The following is a 20059-nucleotide window of genomic DNA, read 5'->3' as shown; positions in this document are numbered from 1 at the left end:
TGTCCCCTCCTTTATTATACAACTAACCTCAATGCTTATTATTCAGAAGAGCATATACAGTAATGTCCTCATTTCTTCTGTGTTAACACACTATGCTGTCACCCAAATTCTGGCTTTCTGGACAGAAAAATAAATTTCTGTTTTCAGAAACATCTCTTGAATAGAAATACTGTCCTTCCAAAGGACAATGTCACACAACACTGTAGCATGTATAACAGTTACTTTTTTACTTGTATGTCTATGGTCTCCAGCTTGAGAAATGTAAAGAAAGAGCAAGGAGTATCCAGGTACCACTTGTCCCTTTCCCTCAGACTGAAATCTGGGAAGAATACAGCAAAGTCTGAGCTGCTAGGTGGGAAACTGAACAGTACATGCCAGTGCTAGGAGAGCAGAAGGGAGGTGGAAGGGATAAAGATGAGGGATTAATCTTGTGTTAGTCTGTCAGTGCAAGGTGCTCCAGCACAGCTTGTGTGGTTCCCAGCATCCAGCACCAGGGAAAGAGGGCTGGGAAACAGCAAAGAGGAGGAGGCAGGAGCAAGATCAGGTGGGAAGAAACAAGACAGAAACTGTTTAGGTCCTGCTTGCAAAAGGTCTAAAGATCATGAAGGGACTTTGGCTGAACTCTGCTCAAGCTGTAACCACACATCATGGCTCAGACTGGGGTTCTGGGAAAAATGCTCTTACAGTGTCCACCTCTCCAATTCACTGCCACCTTCCTGCCCCTGCTGATCCATCCTCCTATTTCCTTTGCTGCCATTACTGCCCTTCTTCTTATTTCAGGAACCATCATTTGCACACAGAAACAAACAGAGGAATCTAAGGACTGTCCTGGGCTGCCTCAAAAGAGGCCATCAGGTCAAGGGTCGTGATTCTCTCCCTCTACTCTGTTCTCCCAAGACCCCATCTGGAATACTGCATGCAGCTCTGGAGTCCACAATACAAAACAGCCATTGATGTGTTGCAGTGGGTCCAGTGGAGGGTCCTGAAGATGATTAAAGGGCTGGAGCACATCTCCCATGAGGACAGGCTAAGAGTGTTGGGGTTGTTCAGCCTAGAGCAGTGCAGGCTCTGGGGAGGCCTTGTTGCAGCCTTTTGGTATATAAAGGGAGCTTATAAGAAAGATGGGGACAGAGTTTTTACCAGACCCTGTAGTATCAGGACAAGGGGGACATGTTCAAGGCCAGGATGGATGGGCTTTGAGCAACCTGGTTTAGTGAAATGCGTCCCTGCACATGGTGGAGGGGTTGGATGTGATGAACTTTAAAGGTCCCTTCCCAAACCATTCTGTGATGCTGATGACAGGTACTCAGAGCTCTGAGCACAGCTCTAACGTGGCAAAACTTGGCTGTGCAGCAAACAGCACCAAAACACAGCACATCATGAATACCATGACAGCCAACAGCCGTGTTCAACAAGATAACAGCACACAACACTTTGCCACTCATATGAATTCAGAGAAATGCCATTCATAATAGGGAACACCCCTCTTTTTCTGAGTATTTGTTTCCTTTTCTTATACAATGTTCCCCACATCCTCAGACAAACTTAGCCCCATGGGTTTCAACTGACAGCACATTCAGGAAATGTCACTCTAGGGCAGCCTAAGCAACGCATGGCCTACCACACAGCTGAGAATTGTGAAAGCACTTGAAGTTGCCAAATGTAGAATAATCTTTTCCTCGTATCTCCATCCAACTTATATTATTCCACTTGAAATTTCTGCTCACTGTAAAGACACTTTGTCTTGTTGCTGTTTCCTCCCAAAAGAAAAAGAATTAATATATTTTTCTTAGGTTGTGATTGATCACTCTCTAATGAAACAAACAGTGAGCTCTAAGCTGAGCAATCTGATTCTTAAGCATGTGTGTTGCCCATGCAAAAGGATCTGTCATCCTGCTTACTGGCCATGACTCAGTGGTGCTCATAAAACTGAAGTTGCAGGAGCAAATTGATGTCATTAGAAAAGTGCCATTCTGCTCTCACATGCACACTGAACTCCCTCTTTGTCTCTGAGCTAAGCAATTCACAACACAACTGTTTGCTTTTTTTGCCATAGCAACATTCTTTTCTTGTGATCAGTGCAACAGGCCCTCAAAGTGTTTACCAAGTGTCACAACACAGGAGACACGTGGCACCTTTTTTGTTTCAATGAAGCAAGAAACACAGTGACTTTGACCAATGCCTTTGATGATATGTCACTCAGAAGAAGAGACCACACCTGGGAGCAAATTTTGCAATTCTAGGAAGTTAGTTTTCTATTTGTATTTTAAACCTGTTTGACTGAAAATAGATTTTAAAAGGGAAAAAAAAAAAAAGCGAAGAAAGATACTGGCCACAAAGAAAATAATTAATAAACAAAAAGAAGTCTAGAGCATATGATACTTGAAACTAACAATACATAACCCCCCCGCCAAACAAAGAGAAACAGAACAAAAAAAACACCAAAAAAAAAAAAAAAAAAAAAAAACCAAAACAAAAAAAAAACACACAGAAAGGAAAACCAGAGAAGAATGGCAGTCAACTGCCTTTTCCAAGTTAAAGGAAGCAGTGAAAGTGAGGATCCCAGGACTGGTCCCTAAAGCATTTAAAAGCAGACTGATGATTTTCAATGTCACAGATACGAACTGGGAGGGAACAGAAATGTCCTACTGAGGGGTAGAAGTGAAGACCAGGATAAAACATGCAGACCTAATCCCAAAACTACTGAAGGCACTTAGTTTCACACATCTGAGCCTTCACCTGAGCAGTCATGGTTGAATGTATGTGAAACTATTTACAGGACTGGAAGTTAACAACTCTAGATGCTGTGATACAACAAACTGCACCCATCGAGTACTGGGCTCCCTTCTGAACACTGGTTACTCCTTTTCTTGTTTACAATTGGAGATCTCTGAAGTTTGCAGCTTGGCCCAAACCATGGGTCTTGTCCCTGCTGCCAGTGCTTTTATGCATTTTATATCAGATAGGTGGAAAAAAGCAAACCCAAAGGGTCCAGCAAGGTTTACACAGTAGCCACTGCAGAAGGCAGCTCCCTCTCCTTGGTGAGCTCCTAGACTCTTCCTCCCTGCTGGCCCCTGCCTGGCCGTAGCAGGCAAGGAGAAGTGCCCTTCCCAGGCTGCTCATCCAGGGCAAGGGTTCACCTGCTCCTGCTGCGTTGTTTTGGACAAAAAAAGGAATTGAAACCTGGTGTTCCAGTTCCTGGCAGAGCACAGCGACAGCCAGGCAGTTGTGCAAGACTGGACAGTACCGAGCTGCCCGTGGTTTTAGCAGGAGTGATCTAACCTGCCAGGCTTTGTGTATTGATGCTGTCAGTGCGCGTCACTTTTGCCTGGGGCATGACTAATGCTGCCGGCTGCTGTGCTGCCTGGGGAGCCTCACTGCGGCCCAGAGCTTCTTATGCTTTGTTTAATTTAGACTTCAAACTGAGCATAAAAATGCACAATGCACATCCTTGCAGTCTGTATACACCTCAATTAAAGCAGAAGCAGTGGTAGGATCACAACTCCTGCTTGCCTGAGTCTGCAGTGACATCCTTGGCAAGTGTAACCTCCTGTCCTTTGCTAAAACTACTCTCACATGTACTATTTATCTCAAGCTGAACTAAGAACTTTGTCTCAATAAACGATTTTTTTAAAAGGCATTTGAACTCCAAAATATTTGGTCTGGGATGAACCCAAAGCAGTGAGTGCTTTTTTTATTTGTTCACTGAATCAAAACACCACTTCTTAGAATGCTCAATTCCCCACCCACTCACAGACAGTGACAGACAGGGAATGCACAGAAGCATGAATACAGTGACATTACTTAGACAACCCTGGAATCTAAAGAGGACCAATCTACTTGCAGTGAACCACATTATATTTAACTAGAACAACCAAACACTGAGGGGTAGGGAGAAAGTTTGCAGGCTGAAAGTAGACAATTCAGACTTGGGTCCAGTTTCCTGGAATATCCAGAATCCATGTAACCCAAATACATGGATTTGAGTACAGCCTCAGTTCTGAGTAACTTAAATTCTGTGACGACATAATTTCAGGGAAATGAATGTACCACTTATGTCCAAAGTGTACAGAGGTAAAACATCTGCAGAACAAAGCTCTGACATCCTGCAGGAGCCACTTTACGCAGCTAATAAGTTAATTTTCTAAAATCCATGATCAGCATCATAATGCACTGTACTACAGGAAAAGTCAGCATACTTCTCTTTCATGCTGATATTTTGATAGCCTTTGCACTATATTTGTAATAGACATAACATGATGCCATATTTTATTACCAGCAGAGTAGCACCAAGAAAAAGAAACAAGGCAAAAAGAGCCTCTGCAATGGCTCACAAACTATTTTCTGATTCAGGTTTTTCTACAAAAAAAAAGGAATTTTTCTACAGAAAGGGAATATCGTCTGTATCCAGGCTATGATGGATTTAAAAAACAGATCCTAAAAGGTCATTGCAACTTACAAGAAAAGAAAAGTGCTGTTAGTCATGCCAAGAGTGACCCCTGTGTCCCTGCCTGGCTGCAGAAGCATGAACAATGACTTACCAGTGGCTACTCCCCACAGACGCTCTTCTTGGAATTGCAACATCTGGTATGTAAAACCCTTTCCTTCCTCACCGATGAGGTTCTTGCAGGGGACTCTTACATCTTCAAAAAAGATCTGAGCTGTGTCCGATGACCTCATACCTAGTTTGTCTATCTTTTTAGCGACATGAATGCCTGAAGAGAAAGGCGTATGAGAAAGGCCACAAAAAATAGAAGCAGTATGAATAAATACACTGTTTTCAGAAAGAGAAGTCTGCAGATGTGCATGTATGTTCCAAGACAACAGTAAACCTACCTTTAGGAAAAACATAATAGTATCCTGGAGTAAAATGGCCCAAATCCTATTTTAAAAGGGTTTTCCACTTTACTAAACCAGCAAATCAGAAACATTAAATGTAAAAGTCCGATTTTTCATTATGTCCCCAAATAATGAATATTTACTAGTCGTAATAATCTGGCTCCACACAGATCTTCAAACAATGCAATATTTGTTTATGTTTGATTTTTATTTAGCATTATAATAAAATGCTGAAATTCAATTTGGCAATATTTGCTGAGTGCCTGCACTGCTATGAAACAGTACACAAATATTCAGTGAGGACAAAACCAGAGCTATATTTTAAGCTGCAGCTAAGAGTATTTCTCCTGGATATCCTCTTCCTTCCCTCTCTTCATTTATCCTCCCCTTCCTAGCCTATGCTGATTTTTTCTGGTACAGTGATCACTCTGAGTTTTCATGTATGTATGTTTGTGAGGAGGGTTTGCTTCCCCACAGACCTCTCTACATAGCACTGACTCTGACCCCACGTGCATTGGTCTGTTGAAGATGAACCTGGTTCATTCAGGTCTGGCCACATGAGGGTTCAGCTACCTCATCACTACCTCATCACAGGACTCCTTCCTGTTTGTTTTTTCATAGCTACCAGTTCTTCCTTGCTGTTGTTCAGATGCAAGCATAGCTAACCCCTGTGCCATGAGAATTTAACAGGCATCCACTGTTTTCTCATGGCATTTCTCCTGTTTTCAGCTTTTATCTCCCTGTTGATCTGGAGCTAATTCAAATATTCAGGGTGAAAATCAAGAATGTTTCAAAAGCAAAAGGAGGACAACAACCAGGCATAAGGATTTGTGCATAACAAGTTAATTACATCTGACAAGTCTGTATGTGCAGCAAAACAGTCCTCCAACTCAGCATATGTATCTTTGCCAGAAAACCACTACTTTACTACTCACGTACACGTTATTCCAACCAGCTTTGTGATGAGGAGGTATTCTGTTGTTATTTTCCTCTTTATGCTTTTTCAACCCTCTACTACTCTTTGGCATGGCTCAGTAGAAGCTGGTTGGTCACCACACAGATTGTTCTGGTCCTTCTGTACTTGTTCGTGTCTTGCTATTCTTCACAGCTTTCAGAAAACATGTCTTTCTGAACTATACAGACATCTCACCCTTTACTCACAGGAGGCCTTCAGACATATGAAAATTACTTGGGTTTTGTAGGCAGAAGAAGTTGGCAGTCATTTCCTTAAAATTTACTCTCTCTGGCTGCACTAAATAAGGCTATGGAAATTTTCATCTCTTCACAGAGATGAAATACTGACAGTATTTACAAATGCCAAGACTTCTCTGAGAACAATGTTCACATAGACTTCCACAAGTTCCACTCAAGATTTTTTCTCCACCAACCAATCTGTAAACAGATTATGTATTAGGAAGACTTGCTTTGATATATGATCAATGCAGGAATAAAATCAGGACAGAGGTATAAAAATTCTTGACTTTTGAATTGAAAATTATCCAGCAATTTGTACTCAGTCAGCCAAAAAAACATTTGTGGTTTGTTTCCATATTAAAAACAGAGCTAAATAACCACACTGGGAAACTTAGAAGCCCAGATGAAATCTGGAACATTGTTTCCCATTGGAATACTGCTATTTGGTTTCCGTGTGAGTTGCAGAGATCATGTATGGTCTAAAGCCAACTGGCTTTATGCAATCACTGCTCCTCACCCATATGAAGACGCACTTACTGCTCTTGTTAGTGGGTGGTTTAAAAGGACTCTCCTCAAGAAAGCACAACTGCTGCCAGTTCATTATTATATTGCTAAATCAATCCCATTGTTTACTTCCCAGATCCACATACAGCAACCACTATTGAAGAAAGCTCTTACAGGCTTAGTTAGTGAGCTAAATGTGCTGATGATTTCTACCTGTAATTCTTCTGGATTGGGTTGTGTGTTCAATTTTCCTGGGTCCAGCAGCCCTACCAGCTTCATTTGCTCTTAATTCATGGTTCTCACCCACAAGGAGACCAAGCTGCATCAGTCTCTTCTGAGGCTAGCACATGGTTTACATCATGGAAGACAATCATACATAATCATCTCTTTGGCCACTATGGGGGCATCAAAATCTCCCTTCATGTAATTATCTTCCTTCTCTTCCTAAGGGGTACTACAAATGAAAAATTACCAGCAGAAGTAGAAATTCTTGGCCAAGATAACTCCTGGTGTTCATCTGTATTAAACAAATTACACACAATAACTCACAAATCTGAATTTAACAAGGCCAAGCACCTGACTTATTAAAATCACTGTAACAGCCATTTGAGCTTCTTGAACCAGTATCATTGAGATGGATTGCTATTTCTCTGACTGGGCAGTTCTTCCCAAGTGTCTTTGATTTTTCATTTTCTCCCATTCCTCCAGCCTTCTGACAATCTCTTTTATTTCCTGTATTCTATCTTGAGAGAAAGGCAGTTGCTGTCTCCTGACACCATTTAGTGCCATTACAAATGGAGACACATTTTAAATTGCAGTCCAAGAAACACGCTCTTTCTCTTTTCATGGTTGCTCTTCTCCTTATTAACTCCTCCTTGCAATTTGCTCTAGAGCTATCTGAGGACTCAGAGGACAAACCAGAGGGCAAAATAGTTACCATATCAGGGCTGCAAGCCATTTGTCTATATACCTTACACACAGACATTTTGCAACTTGCTAGATTCTCTTTCATTATATGAAAAATTCAGCTGCTTTTTTAAGACATTGTTATTGTATGAGAAGTATTCACCTAATTTGGATATCTATTGTGGATCCATGGTGCTGTTATCCAAACTTCCTTTATGAGAGATGTATTCAGCAGTGTCTGTCAAATCTAGACCATGATTTGCTTCAGCCCAGATTAGAGTGTCTATTTAGAAGAAGCAAATCCTACTTTGTCTATCCAATAAACTAACAATTGTTGAAATTAATAATTCATTTTCAAACTTGGAATCTTTATCTCTCTCTTTTTTTTCCCTCACCACACTATATAAGTACAAAGCAACTTAGATTTTTAGCAAAAATACACCACAAATCCTTCCTTACCCAGCCATATAGGCTGGTGCGTGCAGAGGTGAGTCAGATATAACACATTTGCTCTCCATTGGGGTTGTTTTTGAGCTTTGACACACATACATCCACAGACATTTGAGAGTGCATCATTCCGTGATGTCCTCCAGACGCTTCCCGTACAGCCTTGGTCTGCCGCCCTCCATGGAGCACAATCTTTAGCAGACAGACATCCTTAGGATGTATCAAGCCAGATGAGCTTCCTGAAAAATCTCACTTCTGATATGACTCACCCACAGAGCACAATCAACAGTCTTAATACTTCATTTCAAAAGGTTGCCAATCTTGGCACTGTGACCCCTTTGGAGATAAATGTGTGTATCAGCACAGAAGAATTAAAACATGCATTTTGAGGAGCACAAATTTTGTTCCTAGGAAGACTTCTACACTTCTGCACATCAGAATAAGGTGTCTCAGACAATTTTTCTGCTCTACATCTATTTAATGCAGGTAAAGAAAGTCTGTGATATCCAACATCTCCCCTCTCCTAGAGCTCCTAGAGCTATGACAACTCGTGTCTTTTTGGAATAAGCCAAGTAGCTCAAAACTTGACTCTAAGTCAATTTTTGTGTATTTTATGTGCCACCAACTCTGGGTCAGCTGCTTTGTTGTTTTAGGAAGATTCATCTCAGAGAAGTACTGCATTTGCATTCTGACCCTTCCATGAAAAATCACAAGAAGGACTTCATTCATTTATCAGCAGATGGCTGACAAGTGAATTTACCTGGAAATTCAGAGCAATTCCGGCTGCAAGTTACATGTTTGCTCATCACTTCTCAATAAGGATGAAGTTCACAACTAGTGAAGCAGCTCAGATCTGTCTTCCATGAGCTCCCATTCTTGCAAGCCTATCTTGCATGAGCAGAGGTTCACTCCGTTCGCTCAGAACCTGCTTGATTCCCAAGGTAACTTACTTGTTTGACTTACTCCACACTTAAATTCATTTAAAAGACATTCCCTTAAGAAGCCCTCATCATCCTCTTTTGCAACACTGGAGAGCTGGGTTTTGTTCTAATCCATTAAGTGAACATAGAGACATTCACTTTACTGCTACGATGGTGTTCCTACATGTGAAGTGCCAATAATGGCACATGCTTTTGAGTATTTTACACTCAGAATTGAATGAACAAAAAAGCCCTGAGTATAAATATCTTGTATATAAATACATTAATATACATTATTCTAGATTTAATAACTATTAAATTGTATTAAATTGTTTACTTGCATAAAATGAACATTAATTAAAAATTAAGTATTAAATATACTTTATATTATACAGTGCATAAATTAATATGTTGCATTTTTTAAACATTAAAATGAGTCAAAACTGAAAAGGTTTAAAAACTTTTGAATAGGTGTCAAAACTGCAAAAAATCCCCACCAGCACAATTTTAACTGCATCCTCTCTGGATAATGTTCTTTATGCATATAGCACTCGTGCATTCTGCAAGGTCTGCAGATTACTCAGGAACAGACACTGTGTGGATGGCTACCACTGAAACTGGCAGCCTTAGCTCAGGAAGTATTTCTTCCATGTCTTCACCTGAATTGCTCGTCTTATTCAAAACTAAATCCCTGCTTCCAGGATATTTGAATCTTTCACTCCAGCCCACATTTAACTCTTAGACTATTTTTATAATTTAACTGGTAATAGTGCCCTGGTGAAAGGATCCCTTTGCAGAGCACAGCCATGAAACACTCTGAATATGCCTGCAATTCTCTTCAGCAAGCCCACAAGGCTTGAGAGGTATTTCCCAGGTTTGAAATCTCTAAACTCTTTATCCTTTTACTTTCATATGGCTATGAATCATTGCCATGAAAATGTATCTGAACAACTTCTCTAAATATATTTTTGGTTAAACACCTTTCCTTCCTGTATTAGGCATATAAAAAACACCAATAAAATCAAATGAGAAGACAAAGAGTTCTGTGTTATTACCAGGTAGATTCATTGGCAGACATATGAGAGATTTATTTAGATGGGGAGGTCCTTCGCTGGTGTTTGCCAGGAGGCACATCCAGTCTGCCTGGCTCCCAGACGTGATCCACATCTTACCACCATTTATGACATATTCATCGCCCTTTTTCACAGCTGTTGTCTTGATATCTATTTCAAAACACAGGAAATGAAGGGTTATTCTTGTGAAGGAGAGGTATATTGGTCCAGGTATGACTGGCAGGGTCACTGCCTTGCTCTCAGACAGAAAACTATTTGGTTCTTCCTCATACCCCCCAGTCCTATAACCCTTCCAGGCCATAAGGCAAAACAGTCTGGAAAACTCTTGTAAGGCAAGCCAGGGAAACAGGACCACTTCTCCCATATTCCTTTAGGTGGAGTCTTCATCCCAGTGGATGAGAGCAGAAAACTTCCTCGGTAAATGTGGTGGTCAAAAACTTGGGAGAGAAGCATTTCACTGTGAGGTGATCTATTAAGAGTTTCACTTACTGTGTACCTTAGTCCTGAGGAGGCCATTAATTCCAGAGTCATGACTGAAACAAACACAAGCCTCGGTATCTGTGAATGCATAAACATAAACCAACATGCACTTCCTGCATGCTCTTGGTCACCGTGCTGCAATACGGTCAAAGCTGCTAAACTACTGAAGGCCAAGTCTGAATGCACTGAGTATCTGGACATGAAGGAGCTCTAAACACCTGCTATTTATACACCCTGGCAAAAAAAAATCTTATTTTCATCTGCAACGGTTCACATCATGCTGCAAACAGCCCTAGCTGCAACAGACAGCCAGAGAGAATAATTACTTATTATTTATCCTCCAGCAGAGCTTCCAAAGGGCTCCCTTATTTTCTCTGCAATTGAACTTCTCTGACAAGAACCCCAGCTGATGAAGACTCTCCAACAGCTGTAAGCAGGTGATGGTATAAGAGAACCCAACCACACTCCCAATAGCACCTGTGAATGTAACAAGACTATGAAATCCATGCAAGACCATCCACTGAAGGGGGATCATAGAGGGGAGAGATCCATCGATCTTGGAGGGTAGGAGTCAGACACCAAGTGGAGTGGGCAGGCATGTTTAAGGCATCTGGTTACACTTTCATACACAATCACCTCAGTCTGCACATGCATGTTCTTCCCTAAGGCTCTAAATATAAACCAAAAGCAAACCCAAGTATCTGATCTTCATTTAGGAGATAAACAGGGACTGAGGTCAGCATGGCTGGAAATTTGTCTTGTTAATGAAGGCACAGGAGAAAAATGATGGGAGAAAATTATATAAGGTATAAAATAAGGAAGCATGGGATATAGCTATGGCTAAAGGAATGTAAGCAAGGGAAAGATATGGTAATCATATGGATAAAACCAGCAGACACAGTGGAATTCACCCAATAAAAAGACTGTGGCAAATCTGTCCAAGGGACTCGATATGAAATCTGTATAATAATGAATGCCAAGAAGCTTAAGTAGTCTAAAGTACTGGCACTCATAATACATGGACACAGACATTGGACACTCATATACATGGAGACTAAATAATAAATGAAGGACGCACAAGAGCTGGAATAAGAAGTATGACTGTACTGAAATGGTAAGATGGGAGCATACACAGTGATTTACATCACACATCCCTTTGTTATAGAACAGCTACTGAAGAGATTAGATAGAAGTCCCATAGAAGGTCTGCAAAGGAACAATGAGCACTATAATGTTACCACAAATGTAAATAGTTCTTGCAGGCATGGCGTCACAGGGGCCTAACCACCCAAATACAGATCAAAGAACAAATGCCTTACTAATGAGAATGTTCAGGCACTCCAGATTCAATTGTTCAGTTTGCTTCAAACACTTGGGAAACAACTATTTTAAATGATCTTATGAATAATTGATTCTCTTTAATTAGAGATGATTAATAAAGATGATCAAATAGATACATAATATATAATATGTTTAAAATATAGCAGGCTTTGAAAACCTACTTAACAATTTACTATGGTCAAGTAGACTCAGGAATATGGCTATGAAGATAATTTGGAATATTTGGCTAATTATTTTCCCTGACAGAGCATATGTCTGGAAAAGGCTACTTCAGTGGGTGCTCCATAACTCATTTTTGCAGGCACATGCCACTGACTCTTACAACCAGCATTTCCTGAGGAGCCCTTCTAGGGAAGAGCACAAGGAATCACCAGAGGTGAATGATACAGCTAATGCCATACAAGCAGCCAGGGCTGGTCACATCACTGTTCAAATCACACCTACTCAAGCCTCAATTTTCTTCTCCACTGCACTCGAGTCCAGCCATGCACTTAAATTGATTTGACTAAAGGTAAGGTTGGCTTCAACTTTTAAGGTCAATATTACAGTCAAAGATAGGCAACACACATCCTTAAAGTAAAATATGAAAAACACATATCTGAAATTTACATCATCAGCACAGGAAATAAAAGACAACCCAAAACTTTAAAGAAATACCTTCATGTCTAACTGAATGAATAATCACTTCAAATATCAGGAAATTACTTGCAGGAAATGAACAAGATTAATCATACAAGTAAGCTACAATTTGGAGGTTAGAATATAAGTACTGGAGCAGGTTGAACTAAGTTAAATCTTGTTGATGAAAATCAACAAAATTAAAGAAGATTGTGGTGGCAAACAAAACTGTTTTAACCACAGAAATGAAAATAGGACAGGAAAAAAAATTAGGCATATAGAGGATACTTCATAAAAATATTTCACAAGAGATTACAGACAGAATCACAATTTGGTTGACAAAGCAAAACAAGAAAGACTATATAGAAACTGAAATTAGTGAAAACAAAGGTTGCTGGTTTTGGCAATCTGCACGACCTCAAAATACTTTTGGAAATAAAAAAAGAATTCAATTTACCCATGGTATCTTATTTAAACCCAACCTGATTTATTATGAAATAGGATTTTCTAGAGAAAAATCCTATTGGACCCAAGCAAGTGAAATTAACACTACTAGGTAACTGTGAGTTAAAATTTGAAAAGATAAGAATTAGGACAAAAGTGGAAATGTGCATAAGGAACTTGGCAAAGCAGAAATTGCATCAGGTTACATAAAAAGAAGTTCTGATGTGTAGGGAGAGTACTAGTTAAGCCCCTCCTTGGATATCAGCCTCTGGACAAAACCTACTGAATATTTGCATTAGTGTTCTTTAAAATGATAGGAATACACTAATTAAATTTGTATGTGACACATACTTGGGAGACATCACCAACTCAGACAACTGAAGTATGGCCCAGCAAGAAATGAATGATCTCAAATGTTCAAATTCAACATGGCAAGTACAAGCACTCAGACACAAAGTAGTAAAAGTGATTGCTAAGTCCTGCGATGTTTCAATAGCAAACTGGTAATGAGGATGATCCATAGTTAATCACAGGATACACAAGTCTGCAAGCTGTTGTGTAACATCATGTACTGGAGAGTAATACTTCTACCAGGGCTGGAAATGTATTTGTGCCATTATAGACACCATGTGAAATTCTGGAGTTTTATGCTCAGAAAAGACAGCCTCAATCCAGAAAAGCAGAAAGGCTGGATTCCACTGAGACAAAATGGAGCAAGATATTTATGTTGAAGAGGTAGAAAAACAGCATTACTAGCTGCAGATACCTGAACATAACCTGAAGAAAGTGGATGTGTTTTCCATGATGTGTTCTTGTATATACCCACAGACTACATTCGATAAATTGTGGAATCGGAGTGAGATAGAATGAGACAATTTCATTCAAACTGACACAAATGTTTATGCTATGTAGTACCATTATCATGAAATTAAAGACACTTTCTGTATCATCTGTACTGTTCTGCTTTTTCTTCTCAAGCCAACTCTCTGCTAGTTTTGGTGCATGTGGTCACTACTGTGGACAATATAAAACAACTACACTTGAAAGCAGACAGGTGTTCCTTCAAATTGACATGAATTTTATATTAGACTAATATACACAGTCCTTTTTATTACGTTGAATTTTGAATAAATTAGTTTAAGGCACATTTCAGTTCTCATGTAAACATTGTTTTTGTCTTCTATGTTCATATCACTTTCAGCAATTTTGGAACTGCGGGGAAAAATGTTAGAGATACCTTACTCTGTGTCATTCTTCAGTTTAAAATATACTGGCTCACATGGCAGAAACACGTCCCCAACCTTCACATGTGAACAGTTGCTATGCCCCTTCACTTCTCTTAGGGAGACAAACATCCCAATAGCATCAGTAAAGAAAGGAAGCACCAAGCGCAGTTTCAAACACCTCAGTCTGCTTTACAGCTTGGCCATCTGGAGCTGGTGCAGAATGGTACAACTCAGAACACAAACTATTGTTGCTCATACCTAAGTTGTCCATTTAATTGCCCTTCAGAAGCACTGTAAGCTGGATTTGGCATTTATATCATGGATAAAATCTTCCAGGACAGGGGAAAAAGTATTTTCATTTCATCCTGCAGTGTGTCTCCAAGCTGCAGCATAGGTTCAGTAGATAATCCTCTTTGATTCCAAATTGGTTTTTAACTGCATTCATCTAAGTGTATCACACCACTTTAACTAGATGATAAACAAGATGCTGTTGAAGGAATATTTATGTTACTTATTATCTGGAACACTGAATCAAAAAAAAATTAAATTCCTATTTAGAATTTTCTGATAATTTTCCTAATTAAACTAGAGAGGCATTTATTAAAATAAATGATGTTGTATTTATTACATTAACAAAATTCAAATTTATAATTACTTTAATAAATAAATTATTAAGTGCTATTATAAGATATATTATTTAAATCTTAATAATATTTCAATTATAACAAGCAATAATGTTGTTTAAATTATATTGAAATTTAATATTTTATATTTATTACTTATAATAATTAAGTATTATTAATAAGTACTCTTTAATAAACATGTCTATTAAAATTATGGAATTTTTCTTATGAACAAATTCAATTAACGCAGAAAGGAAAACAGCAATAAATTATGCAGAAAGATTTAGTCCCATTATTTCATTATCCACAGTAACGTTCTTGAACTCTATCTGCTGCACCCTTGCTCAATCACTGGATGTTTATCTATTAGCCTTGAAAAAACAACAAAAGTTTGGTCACGGAGATGGATATAGGACTCCTCAGATAAAAAATGTCTGTCATACTTGGCAAGTTTGTCTGCAGGAAGATGTCTCAGTGATTTGTAAGAACACAATGTGGTCAACTTGACCATGCTCTGTCCAACAACTAAACCTCTAAAAGTAATCACTTATCACTCCCTTTTCCATTTCATCGTCAAAGGAAACATTTTCTTTTTCTACTGTGTCTGTTTTGATTTAATTTTTCAAATTTTCTACTGCCTCAGGCACTTCAGAATAATAGTTTCATTTGTCCTGGTTTCTAAACACATTCTTGCACTAAACCAAGAAAAAGAGTTGCATGCAAAGTAACTAAATCATAAAGACAATAGACTGGACATTAGAAATTCTTCATTAGCTCTAAATAAAGCAATCACCAATTGAGAGATATTTTTGCTTCACAGGAATGACAGAAGGGGCTGAGGTGAAATAAGGATGAACAAGAGGAAATCATTGTGAAAGTGATGCTGTCATTTTTAGAACGGAGGGGCTCTGTAGTTTTCCCCCATTCAGTGGAGAGGTCATTGTCAAGGCAGCCCAAGTTCTAGTCCAGCTGAACAGGTTATGTTCCCTGTTAGTACATCTAGAGCTGCACGAGTGAAGGTGGCTGTGCAGCTGATGAGGTGTGGAGTGCTCCTGACAGCAGTGAGCCTGGACAGAGCAGGACAGCACTAGAAGAAAACTGGGGCCAGCATAAAAGCTGCATTTATCTGTTGTGCTCAGCCTATACAAGGTTACTCCATTGATTCACCTGACAGAAATATTAAAATTGATTGCTTTTGGATGCCTGAGAAGTATGTGTTAGGTTCCTGGAATATTACTTTTTGCCCTCACCACACCAGACTTTCCTTCCTTTTGTTACTTACAAAGGACAAGGGCAAAATAAAGGGTCAGGAAAAACAGATCCTTTCCATTAAAACATGAGGCTGTCTAAAACTGACAGTTTGCTAGATTGACTTACTTGCAACATCTGACCCAGCTCCAGCTTCACTGATTCCCAAGCAAGCCACAAAATCACCAGCTATAGTTGGTACAAGGAACTGTTTTTTCAACTCATGAGAACCAAACCTGCAATATAACAATAAACATATAACAATATAACAAAATATAACAATATAACAAAAAAGATAGACTTTTAAAACCCTATGGAGGTAAATTTTATTCAGAAGTTAGTTACAGATTTTGTTCTACCCACACAGAGATCAGAGATCAATTTTCCTATGACTAGGTAAAAACTGTCCCAGAGCCAAAACATAGAATAGATACCCTCCAAAGCTGTGATTCAGTCTTTGCCAGAAGTGCAGTCACAATAATTTAAAAGAAGCTTTAAAAAGTATTCAGGCATCTTACTCCTACAGAAATGTGTGGTCTAGATGCCCAAAATCTATCTTCATGACTGTGGCTTTAAAAGTTCCAGATGTAAATAAACATAACCCCTGAGGATTCCCCTCAATGCTCCTGCACTACTCTGCAGCCATCAGGATGGAGGACCTGCTCTCTGTTTATCTTCTGGCTTTTGCACCATCTCTTTGCCAGGTTTTAGTGGTGACTGAAAACTTTTGACATATGATGGCCACCATCTGCAAATACCTGTATTTAAATTATTTATATTTCACATCTACATCTAAATCATGCAGACAAATCCATTAATGCTTCTTCCAGCTGTTCTTTTTATCTCCACAAAAATAAAAAGGGAAACAGCTAACTGTTGATGGTATTTTAACACAAAAATTTCCCTTGGCTGTATTTAAATTCAGTTAAGAGGCACATGCTGTTTTTCCGTTTTTTAGAAGACTGTATCCGTTCAAAATATGCTACATCTCATTTCATGCTTGATTTTGTCCTAATTAAAATTCACTTATTTCTTCTTTTCAGTGTGAATGGTGAGTTCACGGTCTAGTTTTCTTTCTTGTGCAACTGAAAAATTCCTTGGGTCATGAAATGTCTTACATGTCCAGGAATCCATAAATTCAAGTTCCTCCTCAGCCTCCTCTTTGTTGTGAGGCTTCCCAGGTCATCATCAGCACTCGCCTCCTTAGGCTCACTGAGGCCTCCTTCTAAAACCTTGTCCCAGTACTTCCAAAGGAGTGGTGCCATTCAAGCCAAGACCAAGTCATCCCCTCCAACCAACCCTGGCACAAAGGCCATGGGAGAGGAAGAGAACAGAGTGGGATCTGGCAGACACTTCCACTGGCTGCACACAAGGACTCAATTCCTAGTCCTGTCCCTGCTGAAATCACGGCAGCAATCCCAAATAAATACAAGTAGCAAGTTTGGAGGGCCTACTCCTTCCTCTAGCCTACTGGAACAAAGTTCCCATGTCTGTTAGGCAGCATACTTTGTTTTTTAATTTTCCATGGGGCATGATCAAGTATGGCTAGCTGCACATTCACCAGTCAAAAAAAACCCCAAACAGCCCAACCAACAACATGGACAATCAGATTATGAGAGCAGATAGTGGTGATTTTTGGCAATGCTTTCTAATGCTTGAAACTTTGCTAACCTTTAGCATTTCAAAATAGGATTTTCATAGCAAGAACTTTGCTTAGAATAATATTTTTGATGTCTTTCTTTGTTTTGAGTTCCAGAAAACAGTTCAGATATTTCAAAAAATGTGGTTGTTGAAGATGCTATTTTGCAATTAAAAAAAAAAAAATTAGTTGGGCAACACTATCTTCAGAAGATGGCGGGTCTCCATGCCTTGCAGGAGACAAGTAGCTTCTTGCTCAGCTGCTAGCTTTTGTGTCAAAAATATGTCACTTTTGTAAAATTCTACCCATCTTAAATGCATGCCAGAAAAATCTCAGGTTTGCACAAATGCAATACCCACTTCTTCCTAGTTTAACAGCTCCAGAATTAGAAAACTCTGTTTTCAAGGAGATCATGCTCTTGACTCAAGACAGACCCGACCATGTCTGCCTTCTGGTTGGGGCCATACCCCAGAGGATAGTTTCCTATGTGATTACCTGTGCAGCCTTAGCATCACCATAAAATATATTTCTATGCATTTGAGTATTCACACACACACACAAGTCTACAGTCAATGAATCTTGTTGAGCCTATGCAACACAAAAATCCCAACTATGAGATTCTGACACACTGACTTGCATGAAAGTGGTTCATCTTTTCTTGCTCCATACTTTGTAACTAACATTGGTGGAATGTCATGAAAACAAAGACAGAAATTCCAGTGGTATGCAATCTTGTAATTAGAGGGTAAAGGAAAAGTAAAACCATGGCAAAATAGAGATGTAACACTTCTGCGATCCACACAGTTCTGTTTATATTTTCTAATTGTCAGCTGCAGCTTCTCTGCTTTACAGCAAACAATAAATCAGATAGTAAAACCAACTTTTTTGATATTAATTCCCAGCTATGCTGTTAACAAGGGTGGAGAAAGAATCAGTGATGAAATAGAAAAGCACTCTCTTCCCACTAAATAATAATCATTATCCTTACTATTTGCCTATGAACAACGGGGGGGTGGGGGGGGTGGCGGGGGGGAAAGTAAAGTTCACTGCCCACTGGTGAGATAAGCAGCTCTAAACTGATCTGGTACCACTACAGATGTGACACCCTTCAGGTATGTCTATAAGCTCTGGGAAATGCATATCATTTACTGCCTCAGCTAGTGGCTACTTTCTCCATTCTATTTGTAAACAAGCAAGGGCAGTATTATATCTGAATGCATTTGAAAGACCTGGCAGAAAGTTATGTTCCAAATCATCAAAGGTCAGATCACTGTGGACAAAGCATTTTCTATTTAGTTCTTAAATTTAGAAAGTCTTACTGCTTCACTTAGGGGACTCTGGGAATTACAGGAATCACATTCATGGAGTTTATTTGTAGGTATAATCAACATGTGCTGGATGAATGCTGAACAAAGCCCAAAGTTATGAATGCCAACAAAGAGCTACAGAGGCTTTTTTAGGGGTTGATGGTTGATTCCCACATTATTGTTTGATTTGTGCAACAATGCATAATCAAGATGCAAAATCTGACTTATGTCTACAAACGTGTTTAGAATCCTCACAGTACACAGATACTTTTTAAGAAGCCATCCAGGACATGGGTGCCATTTGAATCCATGACCCAGGACAAGCAGTCCTGGGCGTGGTGGGGTCTTCCCAATACGCAGCATGAGGTAAAAATGCACGCAGGCAAAATTTCCTGTAGCTTTCTCTTTTCATTACCAGGTTTCACTGGGGGGGTGGGGCATTGTACTGTATAAATAGCCAGTGGGATTGGCTCAGCAGTGGAGGAAAAATTCAACAATGCAGATACAAATTCAATTAAAGACTTCATCAAGTTAACAACAATTTCACTCTTCTTTTCCAAGAACTTCCACTTTAGGATTTCACTAGCACAAATATGCATAACTTCACTGTTTTACTACAGCAGAACAGAGTAACAGAAGGCCAAAAAACTGCAATGGAACAAAATCCCATTTTCTTTTACCCACAGATTTTCTTTAAACCCCTGAATAAAGGGCTGTCATGGGGGCAAGGTAGTACTGTCTGAAGTCTTTTAAAATACTATTCTTATTCTCAGTTGGACTATAGCTAAGCCACTGTTGCAAGAGCCATACTGTACTCCATGCATTTAGCAAGCTTTTGGTGCATTACACAAAAAAAATTAAGAAAAAATTGTTGTAGATGAGGCCTCTGAAGTCACACATACAGCAGGATAAGCAGATGTCAAAGGAATGAAGCTTATATTCCAGACTCTACAGTAGATTTACAGGCGTTTCCATTCAGAACAGGAAAAAAAAGTCAACAATCCCCTGAAAATTATCAAAAAATCCCTAAAATGTTCTTCTGAGTAAAACTTCCCTTCTTGTATATCTGTTTAGTGCAGAGAAATTCCTGATTTCAACATAATTATTAGAATTTAATTCCCACCCTCATCTTCCAGAATTTTAGGTGCATCCATTCCAGGGGTAAACTGCTGGATCACCCAATTGCCCCACTCTAGTTTTAAGAACTGCTGTTATGACACAGAGTATCTGCAAAACTCCTACATCAAGAA

At 39.3% G+C, this 20059-nt stretch overlaps 1 protein-coding gene across 1 annotated transcript in view; it reads right to left on the bottom strand.

Moving 5' to 3' along the window:
* Positions 1-20059, bottom strand: part of LOC128815869 (probable acyl-CoA dehydrogenase 6) — a 75264-nt gene that overhangs the window by 9462 nt on the left and 45743 nt on the right. The window contains exons 4-6 of the mRNA XM_053992959.1: positions 15993-16099; positions 9866-10033; positions 4542-4715 (exon numbers count right to left, since the gene is read on the bottom strand). Coding sequence (XP_053848934.1) covers positions 4542-4715; positions 9866-10033; positions 15993-16099 — 449 coding nt within the window. The remainder of the gene's footprint in view (positions 1-4541; positions 4716-9865; positions 10034-15992; positions 16100-20059) is intronic.

This window comes from Vidua macroura, chromosome 1 (genome assembly GCF_024509145.1).
Source record: "Vidua macroura isolate BioBank_ID:100142 chromosome 1, ASM2450914v1, whole genome shotgun sequence".
Classification (NCBI taxonomy): Eukaryota; Metazoa; Chordata; class Aves; order Passeriformes; family Viduidae; genus Vidua; species Vidua macroura.
The sequence above is the reverse complement of the archived record's forward strand: the minus strand, read 5'-3'. Positions and strand labels throughout refer to the sequence as shown.